This window comes from Ursus maritimus, unplaced genomic scaffold, assembly GCF_017311325.1.
Source record: "Ursus maritimus isolate PB19 unplaced genomic scaffold, ASM1731132v1 scaffold_24, whole genome shotgun sequence".
In the NCBI taxonomy this organism is placed as follows: Eukaryota; Metazoa; Chordata; class Mammalia; order Carnivora; family Ursidae; genus Ursus; species Ursus maritimus.
In genome coordinates this window covers 22,857,397-22,875,728 of record NW_024424897.1, presented here as the reverse complement: position 1 = coordinate 22,875,728, position 18,332 = coordinate 22,857,397, and the positions used below count along the sequence as shown (strand labels likewise).

The 18,332-nt window shown below is 36.5% G+C and overlaps 1 protein-coding gene and 1 pseudogene across 1 annotated transcript in view; both read right to left on the bottom strand.

The window, feature by feature from the left end:
• NPEPPS (aminopeptidase puromycin sensitive) overlaps positions 1 to 18,332 on the bottom strand; it is a 92,302-nt gene that overhangs the window by 22,810 nt on the left and 51,160 nt on the right. The window contains exons 4-12 of the mRNA XM_040640730.1: positions 9,391 to 9,512; positions 8,230 to 8,337; positions 6,842 to 7,042; positions 6,295 to 6,391; positions 6,149 to 6,182; positions 5,185 to 5,299; positions 2,679 to 2,843; positions 1,740 to 1,844; positions 1,242 to 1,302 (exon numbers count right to left, since the gene is read on the bottom strand). Coding sequence (XP_040496664.1) covers positions 1,242 to 1,302; positions 1,740 to 1,844; positions 2,679 to 2,843; positions 5,185 to 5,299; positions 6,149 to 6,182; positions 6,295 to 6,391; positions 6,842 to 7,042; positions 8,230 to 8,337; positions 9,391 to 9,512 — 1,008 coding nt within the window. The remainder of the gene's footprint in view (positions 1 to 1,241; positions 1,303 to 1,739; positions 1,845 to 2,678; positions 2,844 to 5,184; positions 5,300 to 6,148; positions 6,183 to 6,294; positions 6,392 to 6,841; positions 7,043 to 8,229; positions 8,338 to 9,390; positions 9,513 to 18,332) is intronic.
• On the bottom strand, positions 3,921 to 4,083 carry LOC121105100 (annotated as a pseudogene).

Sequence of the window (18,332 nt, the reverse complement as noted above, 5' to 3'; positions counted from 1 at the left end):
AGTGAAGTATCTCGAGTGTTTTTATTCAGTAGGCGATGCAGTCAGGGATTTGCTTTAGAAAGATAACCCTGGCTAGACTCAGAGTGAGAGAGAAAACCGGAGAGAGTGGGGCAAGCAAGAAGTACTAAGCTGGGAGGCAACTGCAGAGTTCAGGAGAGAGATTGTGAAGGCATGAATTAAGGCAAGGGGAGCAAGGAGAGACAGAGGATCAAAACCATGGGTGGTGACTACACTGTGTTTGAACTGCCAATTGTCTTTCATAACATAAAGCAAACCAAGAAAAGGTATGTGGTAGGCATCACTGTTCAAAGGGTGGCCTATAAACGCGTGGCACTGGCTTCACCTGGGAGCTTGTGAGGCAGGTCCTCAGGTCCCACCCCAGACCTAGTGATTTAGAAACATTTTCACAGACCCTGGGTCACTGCATGTACATTACAGTGTAAGAACTATAAGGTTCTTTCCTGCATGCTAGAGACTCAGAAAACTTGCAGGAGCACATTTTTCTGTGGCTCTGCTTTAAGGAACAGAATGCCTCTCTCTCTTTTATAAACTAAATGGAGGGGGTTGGAAGGGAGAGTGTCAGGGTCACATCATGTCCTGAACAGAGAGGCTGATATACTGTACTTTTAATTCACAGGTCACAAACCTCAGGAAAAGCCCAGGGCCAGGCCTCTTTGAACTTCTGTCATTCTATTAGATACCAGTGACATTACACAAATTTTAGACTATTTCTGTTCACTGAAGAACTCAAAACTCCAACTCTGGCTCTTTTTCACCTTCAGTCAACTCTTACACCTTCATTCTTTCTTCTGACTCCCGTACACAATACATTATAGACCACTATACACTAAAAATCTTAAAACTTCACCGAACACACTGAACTAGTTCCGCAAGTTCCCTAAAAAAATGATTAATTTGCAGCAATTTTAATGGCCAATGGTCAATTTAGGGCAATAAAACCAATGAGTCACCAAAAAGAACACGTTCTGGTAAGGAAAACCCAACCCCTCGGACTCTGGAGCGGCAGGACCCTGAGCTGCGGAGAGCAGAGCGCCGGAGGGGACGAGAAGGATAACAGGTTCTGATTCATGCTGATCGTGACTTAACACATGGCACCAAATAGGTCAACTTTATTTCCTATCACATGGAAGGTTAAGCATTTAGGAAAAAAGTAAATGTCCCGCTCTGGATAGAGTGCCGACACCTTCTCTTCACTGCTATCTCAAGCTATTAAAGATTACCTGTGGCAGCATTCTTCTGTTGGAACTTGGTTAAATACATGTTCATTCCTTTCTTAAAGTCCTGAGAAAACACAATTTTTAAAATCCAGGAGATTAAGACCTTGGGATTTATAGTGTATTTGCATATTAGTACTCAAAAGCTAATTTACTCAAATTAGTTGAGTGTCGGACTTACTGAAACACATGTATCCCTCTAATGTCTACTGTCTTTTATTTAAGAATGCCTACTCTTTACCTTCTACGTTTGTTTTTAAGTTTCATACCAGCCTCCCACACGTCCCCCAAACACATTTACACATCGTTCATCTCAGAAACCACAAGAGTCAATATAAAAAGAAAAGTAGATAAGCCAGATCAGGGTAATAACCTTCTGGAGTCTAGAAAAATTTCTTAGGAACTTAATCTAAATAAAAGTAGACACCTTTTTTTCCCCATGCAAAACACTATGACTTCATTCACCATAAAAGGATGGAAGACTTTTTTAAATCGCTTTTTTACCTTATCCCCAATGTAGTCATGGAGCATTCGGATGACAGATGCACCTTTGCTATACGATATAGCATCAAATATCTCATCAACTTCAGCAGGATGGCCCACACTGACCTGGCAGACAGTGTGATTCAGTTATGACAGGTAGCAGACAGCCTGTAATACTGAATTACATAAAAAGCTCTCTAGGAAAACCCTCCTAACTCGTAAGATACTTTTCTGCCTTTAGCTCATTCATAAATGCATAATGATGATCCTTAAAACGACTGTGGTGACTGACACTAATAAAATGGAATAGATAACACGACCCCCATCATCTCTGCGGGTCTTGGCTCAGCTTGGCTGGGAGGCAAGTCACCATGGATCTTTTTACTGAGGAATTGGGAGAGGGAGAAAGGGAGAGATGAGAAACATTTGATTTCTTGCAACTAACTGTAATGGCTTACAATTACATAGGACCCTGGTTAAATATGTCGAAGCAGACCGTAAGTCTAGTTCTTTGGAGGCAAGATTTGTTCATATAAACTAGCCAAAATAAGGACAGGCTAAGTCAAGAGAAATAAAATATATATAAAAACAGACAATGACAACAATAAAAGAATATATTCAGAATTTTCTTTGAAACAAACAACGGAATCATAATGTTCTCTTGTGCATACTGCCCAACAGGCATGGTTGTCCCATATTATTCAATAAAAATGTATTTAGTGAATGCTTACGGGTATATAGCACTTGCCTCTACAAAGATAAAATTCTTATACTGCCTACCTTAAAAACAAACATAATTAGTACTTAGTCCTGTGAGATTTTGAAGACTGAAAATCTGAGCTATAAAAACAAGTGAATTGCCCGTGCAATTTTCTTTTCAGGCTCCTAATATCTCTATAACAAATTTCTTATTTCATTAGCAATGAGAGCAAAGGCCAATGGTTGAAACATGTGGCTCACTTCAATGGGATGGCTGTTATCTAAAGCATCAAGTTCCTGGGCACGGGTGTAATCAGCAGATACAAACTGAGTCCAGATATCATACTCTGGAAAGCAGTGGTCTACACACAAATATTCAATCCATGACGCAAAGCCTTCATTTAACCAAAGATGAGTCCACCATTCCTAAAAACAAAAGAAAGAAAGGTGTAAAGAAAACAAAATATTTATCATTCCACTAATTTGAAAAACTCACATGTCCCTTTCACTATACTCTACAACTGACAACTTAATATGCCAAAATTCAGTGAAAACCATTCAGTAAATAACTCACATCTCTAAACAAAAAAGATGCTTAAAAGAGGTGCTAAGAAAGGCCAACTGCTGATGTTGGCATTAGGCCTGAGGGACATTTCAAAACATAGCTAAGTGGGGCGCCTGGGTGGCACAGCGGTTAAGCGCCTGCCTTCGGCTCAGGGCGTGATCCCGGCGTTACGGGATCGAGCCCCACATCAGGCTCCTCTGCTGTGAGCCTGCTTCTTCCTCTCCCATTCCCCCTGCTTGTGTTCCCTCTCTCTCTGGCTGTCTCTATCTCTGTCAAATAAATAAAATCTTAAAAAAAAAAAAAAACAAAAAAAAACAAAAAAAAACAAAAAAAAACATAGCTAAGTAACTTTTTATTACCAAAGCTAGAAAAGATGGAAGGAAAAAGGGAGGGAGGGAGGGAGGAGAGAAAGCCTTTATATGGAAAAGGGGAAGAGAGCAGATAAATGTAGACAAGAGCCTATATTGTTAGGTAAAATTTAGTTTAATAAACCAGAAAGCCACCAGGACCAAACAAGGAAAACTGGAAAGGATTTCCATAATGACTGATTGATGAGTTAAACTTTCTTGATAAACAAAAAAGCAGTACTGTTTGTAAAGATTAGGTAAAATTAACCGAAGTATCATGGCAGTAAGTAGTTTAGTAATGAACAGTGTTTAAGTATTTATGGAATACCAAATTCTCACCGGCTAGTAAGAATTAATAGAATGGACAAAGAATATAAATGAGTCACAGATAAAACCAACTTTTTAAAAAAATCAACTTTTTAGAAAGAGACTTTAAGTTTCATTAAAGTTGATTAAATCTCGTACAAAAAGAAAGCAATATAAGAACCCAAGATAGATGCTAAAGGACTAATGCGATGGTGAGAAGCAAAAAGGCATTTAAAATTCTGAAAAGATCAAATATTCTCAATATTAAGTGATGAAAGGCTATCTAAGTGTTTTGTGCACTTACTTAACTAGTAGCTTCCACAAAGATAAGCTGGTACAGAGCTAGCTATTCACCAACCTATCATGAACCCTTAAATTTCAGTTAAAGAAACAGCTGACTTAAACTCCCCTACTACACTTGATCTTAGCCAAAAGGCCGAGAAGCGATCAAACTCCCCTACTAAAATCTATTGCTGGTAGTTTAAAAATCATAAAAAAATGAAGACTGCTCAAAGCTAACACAAAATTGTTTGGTAGCAACAAACTTGCTACATTAGGAGTAGAGAATATTCCATACATATTTGAATACAGGTACCAGCATACTTAATTGCACATGAAATTTTATTTCAAACTTTTTTTCACCTCTAAGTAAAATTTTAAACACCCAAAGCGAAAGGAAATGGTTTAATTTCAAGGGTTGGCTTTCTTTAAAAACTGTCTCAGGCATGTAATAGTTGCTACATGTCGTAACTTTCTTGCTTCTTCCCGTGACATATGGACTCAACTAACAACCAAGTCAGGTTCTGCTCCTTGGCAGCCTAAAATGCTATCAGGGAATTTGGCGGGCTCCAGAATCTCCAGTTCTTTCTTTGCAGAGGTACTTCGGGTTCACTCACTGAACTCCGTACTCCCAAGCTCTAACACAGCTAGCCGACATGGATAGTACTTATTTGGAGCAAGACGGAAAGGTCAAGACTTAAGAAGAGAGATCATTCACTACAAACGCTGCAAAGTTCACTGCAAATGTAATAAACAATAATTTCAATGGGACAGCTGGAAATTTTAATATATTTTATAGTTATTCTCTAGTTTCATTTCTATCAAATTTCAACTTAACATTTTAGGCAATGAGAAAATTGACTCCCACAGACATTTCAACCTAATCGATCGCGTTGTTATTCATCAGATTCCTTTTCACCTACTGAACTACATCATAAATACAGTCAAGAAACTATATAGCAGCCTGGAATCTCTGTACCTAACAGGTATCGCTTTCTCTCACCCAAATTGTTATCGTGACTTTGCCACTTGCAGGCAAATTCTACAACAGTTTAGGACGTATTTTGTGTTGAATCAAGACTGTCCACATGCTCTTGATTGACTCGGAGATTCTGATACTCTTCAAAGTGGACCTTCTAAAATAAAGATCTTCTATCATTCATTTATTTTTTAGCACTACGTTCCAGTCAAACCTGAAATACTATGTAGCCAAAATAATGTGCAGCAGGATGAAGATAAATGTATTGGAGCACTTAAAAATATTAAATACCATAGTAACAAGATTTCCAAACCATTGATGGGCGAGTTCATGTCCCACAACCAGAGCAACCCACTGGCGTGATGAAGAACAGGAGTTTTTTGGATCAATAAGCAATGCAGTCTCCCTGTGTTAAAAAAAACTTTTTTTAAACAATGTTAAGTACTGCAATAAAAGCAAGCATGCACAAACGGGGGAGGGAGATTCAAACAGTAAATAAGATGGTCAAATTAGGCTTTAGAGATGTCAAGAAAACATTTCCTCTGAGTGTACAGAATAGAAAAAGTTCCGGGAAGATTAAAGACTCTTCCAACAGAATTCATAAAACAGAAGATCAAAGGTGTGACACAAGTTTAACCACCAGTTTGTAAATAGGACAGCTGCCTAAAAGTTTTAAAAAACTTTGTCTAAGGGATTAGGGATGATTGTGCTAGACAGAGAGAGTAGAGACAGTCCTTCCATTAAAAGAAGGGGAGTGGCAAGTGCGGGGAAGTTGCATTCCACAGTCCCAAAAAGAACACTGAGCAGCCTGTCCAAAACTTAACTCATCAAAGAAGGCGGGACAAAACCTTGTTTACAGACCCTGCTTTAAAAATTATACAACCCACATGTTTGTATTGTGGTGACAGATATGTAAAAACTTGGCTAGAAAACATTAAAGCAGAGATGGTTCTTCAAGCTGGAAAAATAACTATGAAACTCCTGGGAGGAAGAGAAGGCACCAAAATGAGAAACTCAGCCAAAAATAGATCTAAAAATGTTACTAATGCCAGATGCTCACTTTAAAATCTTACAATCTCAGATAGTAGCACCAGAGGGTGTTCATCTGCATTCCTGAAATGTGCACACAAGTGGGGGAGGTAGGAAAATTTACAGCACATCATAAAGCAGAAGCTACTCAACTGTGATTAGGAGTGAAGCTCTTTTGAAATCAGTGATTGAAAAGATAAGGCAGGGTAATGCATCATTAACATACCTATAAGTAACAAGGCCCCAGTTCTCCATGGCACCTTCATAAAATAAATATAAACATTTATTGATATATGTACATACTTCTTCCTCAAAATCACAAAATCCAAAAAAAGTTATTACAATTCAGCAATAAAATGAAATTTACTTTACCAGCTGCAAAGTCTGCAATAGCAATGAGATCAATTTTAGGTAGAGGATAAGGAACATTGAAGTAGTCCTTATAAAAAGGCAGGGTTTTAGCAGCAACCTATAAAAGTATAAACAAAAGAACCACCTGATAAATATTTTATTGTGATTCATATAGAAATCCACAAAGGAATCCTGTTGCAAGCCAAAGCATCTCAAGTTACTAGGAACCAACCCCGGGGAACCCTACCTCCAAAAGTCTTTGGCTTTTGTTAATGTTGGCCAAACTTTAATCCATTTATAATACAGTGGTATGAAAAATATATTACATCTTTTCCCACCCACTCTGTGGATAAATAAATTCCACTGTAATATTCTCTTAATCATTATCTTGTAAAATGCTAATGTACACCAAGGTTGGTAGTTTCAAAATTCTATTAAAAATAAAACCAAAGTACACAACAAATTTCAGACTAAATTATAAATAATTGTACTAATAATTGATCAGAAATGTAAATTCCCCAACCTGGAGTTATGGACTGTTGGAACAATCCTCTTCAAGTACATTTACCTCTAACGCAAATTTTCCTTGCTCTGCTTTGCCAACAGGGGTGTAAACACGGACACACACACCATCTTTTGACCTTGTTTCTACAAAGTCATATTCACCCACAACAAATGCCACCAGATATGTAGACATGACAGGTGTGCGGGCAAACTTCACTTCCACTACATTTTCATCATCAGGATATGGTTTCCGATCAATTACATTCTTTAAAAAAAGAGAGAGAGAAAATTTAAACAGATTTACATTAAATACCTTAAAGCAAATACTAGCCAAAAACTGTGCTGCCTCTCCTTCCCCCTTCCCTCACTGCTTACTTATCTATCCCAGCTCACCCACTGCTTTTATGCCATCAGAATCTTTCCTATTAAAAGGAAACACTACGAAGTTAGGGGCTAAAGTGTTAAAACTACCAAGGATCTACAAGAGAAAAGAAGCAACTTTTCTTGAATACCTATTATATTCCAGGCACTGGGATGTTTTAAGTAAGACCTCAATACTTTTCAAGTGAAATAAGGATAGAAGGCAATAATTATAATAAAGGGTAATGGTGAAATCTACATTTCAAAAGGTACAGATATCTAAATTTAGAGAATTCTTTATACCAAGGCTGGCTCTAAGCAAATTTGTGCAGGAATCTCCACTTTACCGATTTCCTAATTTTTTTTTTGTTTTACCCCCCCCCCCTTTTTTTTTCCTATTCAGGATCTCCACTTCCTCAAGATCTCTCTATTCTTTCTTCCAAGGAAGACTTATTCAAGAACAGACCTGATAAATTCATTCATACTAAACTGTAAAATAACATTTCAATTTAATATATTAGCCTCCTTTTTGGGAATATTTGAGAAGAGAATGGCATTCTCTCTATGGAATTCTCTCCACCATAAAGGAGGCAAAGGCCAGTTATCTGCAGGTACAGTAGGCTTTTCCAAGTTCCCCAGATTCATATTACAAGCTATCGGGTACTCTGTCTTAAACAAAATATTTCAAGTAGTAAATGCTTACTCTCTTTATGGAAGAGATAACGACATCAGTGAAGAGAGCATATTCTAAGAATACAATCAACCAGAAACCTAAACACACTTCATGATAGGGCTGTATCTTTTGGTATCTAATAAGTCAGATTTTTTTTTTTAGGCAATATTTATTAAACTCATCACTTTTTTAGTTTTCCAAATTAAAGTTTATAAGAAATTTCTTCCACAAGGAAGGAAACTCCAAATAAGGCAATTTAAAGAAAGAGGGCTTATTGGAAATAAGGAAAACGAATGTCTGTGCTTCTGTGATGCATCAAGCACGGTGCTAGGTGGTTTCTTGCGATTGCATCTAACCAGCAAACCAAATATTCTCAAAGCTTGTTCAGATTTTACATATACTTACAAACACATACATACCATGTTTGATAAAGCTACTCTGTCTTTAGGAACAACCAATGAGATATCAAAAGTTGCTTTGATGGCAGGCTCATCCCAGCAAGGAAAAGCCCTCCGGGCATCAGTAGCCTTAAGAAAAGAATATGAAATATAAATATTACTGAATTAACCTAACCAACTATTTCATGAAGTAACCGTCATCATCTTCTTTCTTTCTATCATCCATTCCTTCACTTGTTTACATATTAACTTTCTACTACGGGCCAGGCAACACCCTAGGCAGTGACTACAGAGAAAACATGGGGCTTACTACCCCTGCCACATCAACAATGCAAAAACAAACAGAAACAAGCAATAATCCAGGAATTAGGTCTGCTACAGATCTTTTTTTTTTTTTAAGACTTTATTTATTTATTTGACAGAGATAGAGACAGCCAGCGAGAGAGGGAACACAAGCAGGGGGAGTGGGAGAGGAAGAAGCAGGCTCATAGCGGAGGAGCCCGATGTGGGGCTCGATCCCATAACGCCAGGATCATGCCCCGAGCCGAAGGCAGATGCTCAACCACTGCGCCATCCAGGCGCCCCAGGTCTGCTACAGATCTTAACAATATATAGTATTAGAATAATTTAGAATAATATATATATTTTTAAAGATTTTTATTTATTAGACAGAGAGCGAGAGAGAGAGAGCACAAGCAGGAGGAGGAGCGGAGGGAGAGGGAGAAGCAGACTCTCCATTGAGCAGGGAGCCAGATGCAGGGCTCGATCCCAGGACCCTGGGATCATGACCTAAGCCTAAGGCAGATGCTTAACGGACTGAGCCACCCATACATACGTAACAGAATTTCAATACCTGAATTGCTTCTATACTATGTTCCTTTTTTAATTAAAATTATCTTCTTAGTATTTGATTTCTGCGGCTTTTCCTAGGACATAGTAATGCTATTTTGTGTGTGTGTGTGTGTGTGTGTGTGCGTGTGTGTATCCAATTCTCCAGCCCAATCTCTAATTCTCTCCTTCTATAATGGAGATAACTGGCTGAATATAAAATAAAAATTCCAAAATCATTAATATAATTATGGCCAAAGGCCTCTAGCCTGAAATAATCATGCAAATAATGGAACAGAACTTTGTCGGAATATCGACTTTAAGATCATAACATTTTCGAGAAGAATACCATACCTCAAACTGTGTGACAGCAGCATAGCGCACCTCTCCAGAAGGGGTAGTATATTTACTTCTATAGAAACCTTTCATTTTGTCATTCAGCTCTCCAACAAAATCTATCTTTAAGGTTCCTGTACCTGTGATTGAAGATGAATGAAAACTACTTTAATACAGATATTAAGTACAAGTTATCAAAAATATATCCTTAAGACACTAACTTAGTTGACTATTTACAACGTTCAAATCATTCTTTCCTTTCTCAAACACTTCTGGCAATGGAGAGAATATAGTATTTACTAAAGTAAATGGCAAAGTAATCCTAAAGTAAACCGAAACATCATATTTAGGGTGACTGCTTAGAACGTAATCTTTAACTTTATTAACTTTAATCTCTAATCACCAATACATAAAGATAAAAACAGGAAAGGAAAGTAACATATATTATTAAATGTATGACATGCTACTGTGCATGGTGCTTTAAAAATATTTAGAAACTTGGAAGTAGGTATAGTCTCCATTTTTCAGATGAGGAAACTGAGGCTGAAAAGTTAAATAACTTGCTTGAGGTCACATGATTAGTAAGTAGCAAGAACGAGATAAAAAATTTAGGCCTGTTTAATCCAAAATTCATGTTCTCTGCCAATGCCATATAAACTGGTCCATTTAGAGGACTTCATGCCAATTACTCTATCATTAAGACAAAACCCTATCTGTTCAATCCAAATGGAACACTGATTCCATACTTTTCAAAGGAACTACATAGGGAAGATCAATGATTTGGCTGGCAAACGGGCATAAAAAAACTCTTACTGTCACCTCAATCATTTGAAATGATAATATTAAAGAAACACATTTACTCAATAATTACTAAACGCAAATAAAAATGCAACCTGAATATATATTCTATTGTTGTATGAGGGCAAAACCAAAATGGGAGTTTTGTGAGTATATATACCTTCTTTCATAACAGAAAAAAATTATAACTATTAATCATCTACTAAATTCAGATGCATGACAAAACAATAATCCCATACTACATTTTACAAATTAAATCCCCCCAAAACACCAGCCAGAAAAATGTTGACTTTTAACTGATCCTTTTAAAGTGCCTATTTATAACAGGATCTAGAGCATGGGAATCTAACAAATCAAAGACATAGTATGACTATAAAGTAATTAGGCAATCATTCCAAAACTTTTATATACTGTTTTAAACTGTCATTTTGGAATGCCATAGAGCAATGACATTAACATTGTTCAAAATGTTCTTAACTCTCTCTCTTTCTGACATATCCTTTTGGATGTTCTCAGTCAGATCTTCACCTTCCAAAACTGAATTGACTTTTTTGAAAAGGGCCAAAAGTCACGAAGAGTCCAAGTCTACAGAAAAAGTGAATAGACAAACTGCAAATTGTTTCTAGACAAAATGCTGTTGTCTATTAAGTATGCCAATTAAGTAATTAAACTGATTTTCATATGTGCTTCAAACTGGTTCTGAAAGTAATTTCAAGAGAAAATTTCAGACCTCTGTAGCGAAGTCATCATCACTAAAGAAAGTGCCATATTCTTTTTTTTTTTTTAATGTGCCTTATGTAGGGCCTGAACTCAGAACCCTGAGATCAAGAGTTGCATGCTCTACTGACTGAGCCAGCCAGGCACCAAAAGGGCCATATTAATGTAATCATGACCGGGGAAAAACAAAACAAAAAAACTGAAGCTCATTTGAATAAGTGTTTGTGAATCTTATTTTTTTAAAATCAGACATTCTGTTTGAAGGGGACAATGAATACTTTCTTAAAGAGAATGACAGATTCCTGGAACAGTAAATAAGAATATAGTAAAAGAATGTGAAAATGATTGATACTAAAGAATTTAACTAGAATATAAAATTTCTCCCTATTTTCGTTAGGAATTCACTAATCCTTAAAAAAGCAGATATATTCACATTAATAAAGTTTACAAGGAGTATCTAGTAGATTGTAAAAAACCCACTACCTTTAAAGAGAAGTGTCTGATGGAATTTTATGTTGCAATTCCATAAATGCAACTGGCCAGTCTGTTTTCACTAAAGCAACTAACATCTTAAGATTTCTTTTACACAACTCACATTCCATGGGGAATCTACTTTTGCCTTTTCCTATTTGGAATAAAATGATTTAAAACTCATAACTAAATAAGAAAGGCTGCTTACACTTTTACTCGGTTTTAAATCTCCAAGGCCATCAAACCATAACAAGATACTGATTGATAGTGGCCACTTCCAAAAAAGTGACATACTAAACAAAATACAAAGTATTGGAAAAGGTTATTACCTGAAATTCAAACAAAACACAAGTTAAAGTTTAAAAAAAATCATTAATATATTTAACTAGTGTTATATTATACAATACTAATTACAAAATATTTACTATTAATATAGTAGAATTATAGGGCAAAAACAGGAGAAAAAAGATTTAGTAAATGTCAACTTATCAAATTTACACCATACTGAAGAACTGATTGCCAGACTGTCTAATTTTACACCTGTTTGCCCACTTAATTTACATTGCCTCCTCACATTAGACACCTTATTTCAATATCCATTGTATGCAATATTTATCTGCTTGGGATGATAAACCTTTAAAACATACAATAAGCTCATTTATAAATTAAAACAACTGGAAAATTGCAACTTCTACCAAAAACTTTCTTTCTTTAAAGCTTAGGAGAGTATAATTGCTGTAAAACCTGAAGCAGATCTTGAAATACTTCAATAAAAATTTAATGAGCCTTCTAAATGCTAAAAAAATTAAAGACAGATTAATTTGTATAAAAAAGGAGTAAAGGTCTCTGCCTTTGTGTCACCATTTCCTGTGATCCGGTTTTTCACTCTTAGAAATGTCAATATCACCTAGCGTTTCTCCAAATGAACACCACTCCGTAGGATCCTTAACAGATGATTCTGAAGTTGTTGTCAGCTTACAATGATCATGGTAATTTAACCACTATTCTAGAATGTGCCAACTTCAGAAAAGAAAATCTTTTGCTTAGCTATGAAATAGCTGGCATGACTGTTAAGTCTGGTGAGCCTAACACAAAGGTTACTAATGTCTTTTCAATATATGCTCCATATTTATTCCCTTACAAGGTAGAACACTTGTACAACCTACTGAAACTTGAAAAAATAAGGACGTCATTTTTAAAGCAAAGAATGACTGGGTAATTGTGCTCCAGAGAATCTTGGGAAAAATGTGAAAGCCAATAATTTTCAAACAGTCATTTATAGATGTTCAATAATCAATATTAGTCTTATCTCAAATAGGATAATTTCTTTTTTAAAGAAAGACTTTATTTATTTATTTGAGAGACAGTGAATGAGTAAGCATCAGAAAGAGGAGGAACAGGGGGAGAGGGACAAGCAGACTTCGTGCTGAGCATGGAGCCCAATTCAGGGCTCCATTTCACGACCCCAGGATCATGACCTGAGCTGAAATCAAGAGCCCAAACGACTCAGCCACCCAGGTGCCCCTCAAATAAGATAACTTCTAATTCTAATATTTATATCAGTTATTTATTTATACTGCTATATTAACTAAAAACCTCCAAAACTCTGTTGAATTATAGTATACGAAAAGTCATAACCTTCTCTGACCTGTCCCTGCTTTTATTAGAAATGACTTCACGATTTACAATGTCTGCTGTAAATAGTCCTTATCAAGAAGGACAAAGCTCTTATATACTGATAACTGACCCATTTTTAAAAAAGATTTATTTACTTATTTTAGAGAGATTGAGAGGGGGGGGGACGTAGGGAGAGAATCGCAAGCAGACTCCCCACTGAGCACGGAGCCCAAGGTGGGGCTTGATCCCACAACCTAGAGATCATGGACTGAGTGGAAACCAAGAGTAAGATGCTCAACCAACCGAGCCACTCAGGTGCCCCTGATCTCTTTTATTTACACACACACACACACACACACACACACACACACGGGGGAAAGAAGGGTGCAAAATATGATACATGGCATGCTAGTTCCTGTGTTCTTAAACAGTATATGCAGAAATGCTTACAATACCATTGAATAGTTTTAAAAGGATACATAGAAAACTGGTTGCTTCTGAGAAGAGCTGAGAGAGGAAGAAAGGGCTAGGATGGCAAACACATTTCCACTATGTATCATTTGTATTTTATTTTATTTATTTATTTATTTTTAAAGATTTTATTTATCTATTCGACAGAGATAGAGACAGCCAGCGAGAGAGGGAACACAAGCAGGGGGAGTGGGAGAGGAAGAAGCAGGCTCATAGTGGAGGAGCCTGATGTGGGGCTCGATCCCATAACGCCGGGATCACGCCCTGAGCCGAAGGCAGACGCTCAACCGCTATGCCACCCAGGCGCCCCATCATTTGTATTTTAAACCATGTGTTATATTTTTATAATATTTAATAAGAAAATAAAAAGCACAATATGGTGGTTAGAAGTATAGACTTTTGGATTAAACTGCTTGGGTTTGAAATCCAGGCTCTGCCACCTAATACCTATTGACCTTGGGCAAGTTATTTAATTAGACCATCTTTGTGCCTTAGTTTATCTATAAAGTACAGGGAGCAGAAACTATCTCAAAAAGGATTAAATAAATTAGTATTTGTGATGCACATAAAAGAGTACCTAGCACAAATTAAGCATTCAACAGAAACACGCATGTATTATACCTGCACACATATATACATACACATGTACACATGTGTACATATAACACACATGCACCTTCTAGGAGTTTCTATTTATTCTTACCTGCTCAATTCTAGCAAATACATCCTAACTTCTTTTGATAAATCTAGTATCTTGAAATTTTTGACTTAATAAATAATGTCATATTTCCTAATGCTGAACAATTGAATCTATTATCTTCACACACAAACACTAGGTTTATGTATCTTCTGGGATGATTTTAAAAACCTGTTTTAAGATATTTTTGCTTCTTGGGGCGCCTGGGTGGCAGAGCGGTTAAGCGTCTGCCTTCAGCTCAGGGCGTGATCCCGGCGTTACGGGATCGAGCCCCACATCAGGCTCCTCCACTATGAGCCTGCTTCTTCCTCTCCCACTCCCCCTGCTTGTGTTCCCTCTCTCGCTGGCTGTCTCTATCTCTGTCAAATAAATAAATAAATAAATAAATCTTTAAAAAAAAAAAAGATATTTTTGCTTCTTTCCATTTTTTAGTTAATTTCTGCTCTTAAATCTTTATTTCTCTCCTCTGCTTTTTTCAACTTACCCATTCTTGTCTAACTTTGATCCTGATGCTTAGCTCAATTAATTTTCAGTCTTTCTTAAAAGTGCTGAGTAATGTCTTACTTGCATCCTACAGGTTATGTAATAACTTCATTATTCAGTTCTAAATATTTTCTAATTTCCATAACAAATCTTCTTTGACATTAATTTTCAGAGGTGTAATTTTTCCAAATATATGAGAAGGGATTTTTTTTGTTTCTCTTTTGCAACTGAATTTAATCTTTGCACAGTATGATCATAGAATGTGGTCTGTAATGAGCCATATTTTAAATTTTTTAAAAAATTTACCTTATTTCTATCAAAGTAATAGTTCATACTTTAAAACTCATAAAGTAATATAGGCTTATATATAAGCTGCAGGCCCCTGCCCAAAGCTACCTTACTCCCTACAATGCCCCCAGTAGCAACTCTGTGATTTCTAAATACCTTGCTTATATAGCTATTTCTTCATTTTTCAATTTCACACATTACTTTCTTCTTACTATAGAAAGTGAAGTTTTAGCCAAACGACATCTCTCCCTCCTACATCTTTTACAAAGAAGTAAATTTTCTGTGACCTTGCGAATCTGAAAATATCCTTATTTTACCTCCTCTTTAAATTCACAATTTCGCTAAGCATAGCATTCTAGGCTGAAAATCATATAAACTCAGAATTTTGAAGGAATGGCTTCATTAGAGTCTAGTTTCCATTGTTCCTGATGGTTAGTCTACTGCTATTCCTTTTTTTAAAATTCATTCAAGTATTGTTGATAGACAGTGGTACATTAGTTTCAGGTGTACAACATAGTGATTTGACAACTCTATACCCTTTCTATGCTCAACATAAGTGCAGATACCACCTGTTACAACACTATTACAATACCACTGTGTTCCTTATGCTGTACTTCTAATCCCTGGTTTACTCACTCCATAACTGGAAGCCTGTATCTCCCACTCCCTTTCACCCATTTTTCCCACCCCCCACCCGCCAGCCTACTCTCTTGCTATTCTGATCCCTGAACTTTGAAGGCAACCTGCTAGCTTCCCCTCCTTCCTCCCAACCCCCTGCCCTTGAGAAAAAAACTCTTTGAGAGCCTCACTTTATCCATCCATCCATCCATCCATCCATCCATCCATCCATTCATCCAAGAGCAAGTCTGAGAAGAGATAGGGGCAGAGGGAGGAGAGAGAGAATCCCAAGCAGACTTCACACTGAGTGTGGAGCCCGACACTGGGCTCAATCCCACGACCCTGAGATCATGACCCGAGATGAAATTAAGAGTCAGATGCTTAACCAACTGAGCCACCCAGGCTCCTCTCGAGAGCCTCACTTTTATCCCTGAAAGTTCTAAAATTTGCTTTGGTATGGGATTTTTTACATTTATTGAGTTAGTTCCTCTCAGTGGTGTGTACCTTTTCTTTTTTTACTTTCTTAACTTTCTTTTCTTTCTCTCTTTTTTTTTTAGTGGTGCACCTTTTCAAACTAAAGGTTCCAATCACCTCAGTTCAAAGAAATGTTCTTTTGTATCTTTAATAATTTTCTCTTCTCATTTTCTCTGTCCTTTCTTTTACTAGATGGATGTTGTCTGCTAGATTGGTCCTCAAATTTTCCTACGATGTGTAAGATTCCTCTTTTTCATCTTCCAAAACTCCTATTAGGTTTTTTTATTTCTATTGTATTGTAATAGAAATTCATTAAATAGAATTTATATCTACTGTAAAGCAAAAGTTTTCTTGCTCTAATTCTTTCTGTTTGATAACGTTCTGTCCTATTCTTGTTTTTGTTTTTTTTTTGAGAGACAGAGAGCACACAAGTGGTGGGGGGAGGGACAAAGGGTGAGGGAGAGAATCTTAAGTGTGGAGCCCATGTTGGGCTCCATCTCATGACCCTGAGATCATGACCTGAGCAGAAATCAAGAGTTGGACGCTAACTGACTGAGCCACCAAGGCTCCCCTGTCCTGTTCTTGTTTAATGAATGTGATATTAACAGTATTTCTAAGAATATTAATTTGTTTTGTGGGTTTTTTTTTTTTTGAGACTTTCTTTTCATTTGTCTTTGCTTTAAACAAGTTCCTATATTTCTATTATTGTTTGGCTTTTTTACTCTATCTTTCATGGTAGAAGTTTACTCAAATCTCTGGTAATTGCCCTAGTGACTCTGGGCTTGGCCATGCAATTTACTTTGGCCAATGAAATGTGAATGGACATCAAGTCTACCACCATCCATGCAGAAGCCTTAAATGTATCTTTGTGATTTGTCTCTGTCCCCATCCCTGAGCTTCTGCCCTCTGCCATGGGAGAGAACAGCACGCTATGGACAGTAGCTGCTCACTACAGCTCCTGGAATGAGAAGACTTGTGAGCTAAGCAGAGCTCTTAAGCAAAGGTGGAGATATGGCCGCTGGAGTCCTCAGGGCCAGGTGTGAGCAGGAAATATTTGTTGTAAGCCACGGAGATTTTTGATCCCACTTGTGGATTAAATGTATGGGTATACTTATATACACACAAAATATTTCTGGAAGGGTTCACAAGACAATGGAAGTGGAAGGGGTCAGAAAAACAGAAATCTAAATTGTTATATTCTTTGGTATCTTTAATACATGTTCATGGAAAAACATTTATTTTTATAATAATTTCATACAAGAAATCCTACAAGAAATCCTAGTTCAAAGAAGGCAAAATGAAAGAGAACTGAAATAAAAGATAAAACTCCAATTTAAAATTTTTCTAAAACTATTATATTAAGATATAAATAAGCATAAGGTATATTCAATTATGTCAAAAACCAGACATATCGTTTTATTTATATCAATTTAGAGATATGACTCATCACCCTGTATATGTAATTTTGTATTCTGCTTTTCAATTTTACATTATAATAAGCACTTCACAGTGTTAAGAATTCATAAAGCTCACTTTTAATTGCTATATATATATATTCCACCATACTGATGTCATAATTACTCCCTTAGTGTTGGACAAATACATCCATTCTAATTTTTTACTACCTTAAGTAATGTCTCAATAGACATTTCTAGGCATAAAGCATTTTCTGCATTTATGATTTTTCTTTAGGATATATTCCTATTACCAAAATTGCTGGGTCAAAAGACATGAATATGTTTAGGCTTTTGATACAGACTGCCAGACTGCCTTCCAAACACATTGCATGGATTTACACTCCTACCAGTAATATCAAAGTAGTCACTGAGAACTTTTTAACTTTAGCTTACAACACAGGCAAAAACTGGTATATCAGTAACTGCTGTTCTCACATTTCTCATTACTAGGAAGCCAAATATCTTTTCACGTGTTTTAGTCATTTGCATTTCCTTTCATACAAATTACCTGTTACTTTTTTTTCAACTACTTATTTTAATTCCAGTTAGTTAACGCACAGTGTTATATTAGTTTCAGGTGTACAATACAGTGATTCAACACTTCGATACATCACCCTGTGTTCATCATGACAAGTGCACTCCACTTGTTGCTTTTCAACTGATCATTAATCAAAGTCTTAGTGCTTTAACAATTGATTTGTATACAATTTCTTATTCTACATTAAGCCAGAAAGTCTTCATTTTCCTTTGTGCTTTTATACCTAATAACAGAATCTGGATTATTATCATTATTATTATTTTTTTAAGTAGGCACCACACACAGTGTGGAGCCCAGGACTGGGCTTGAAAACTCACGACCCTGAGATCAA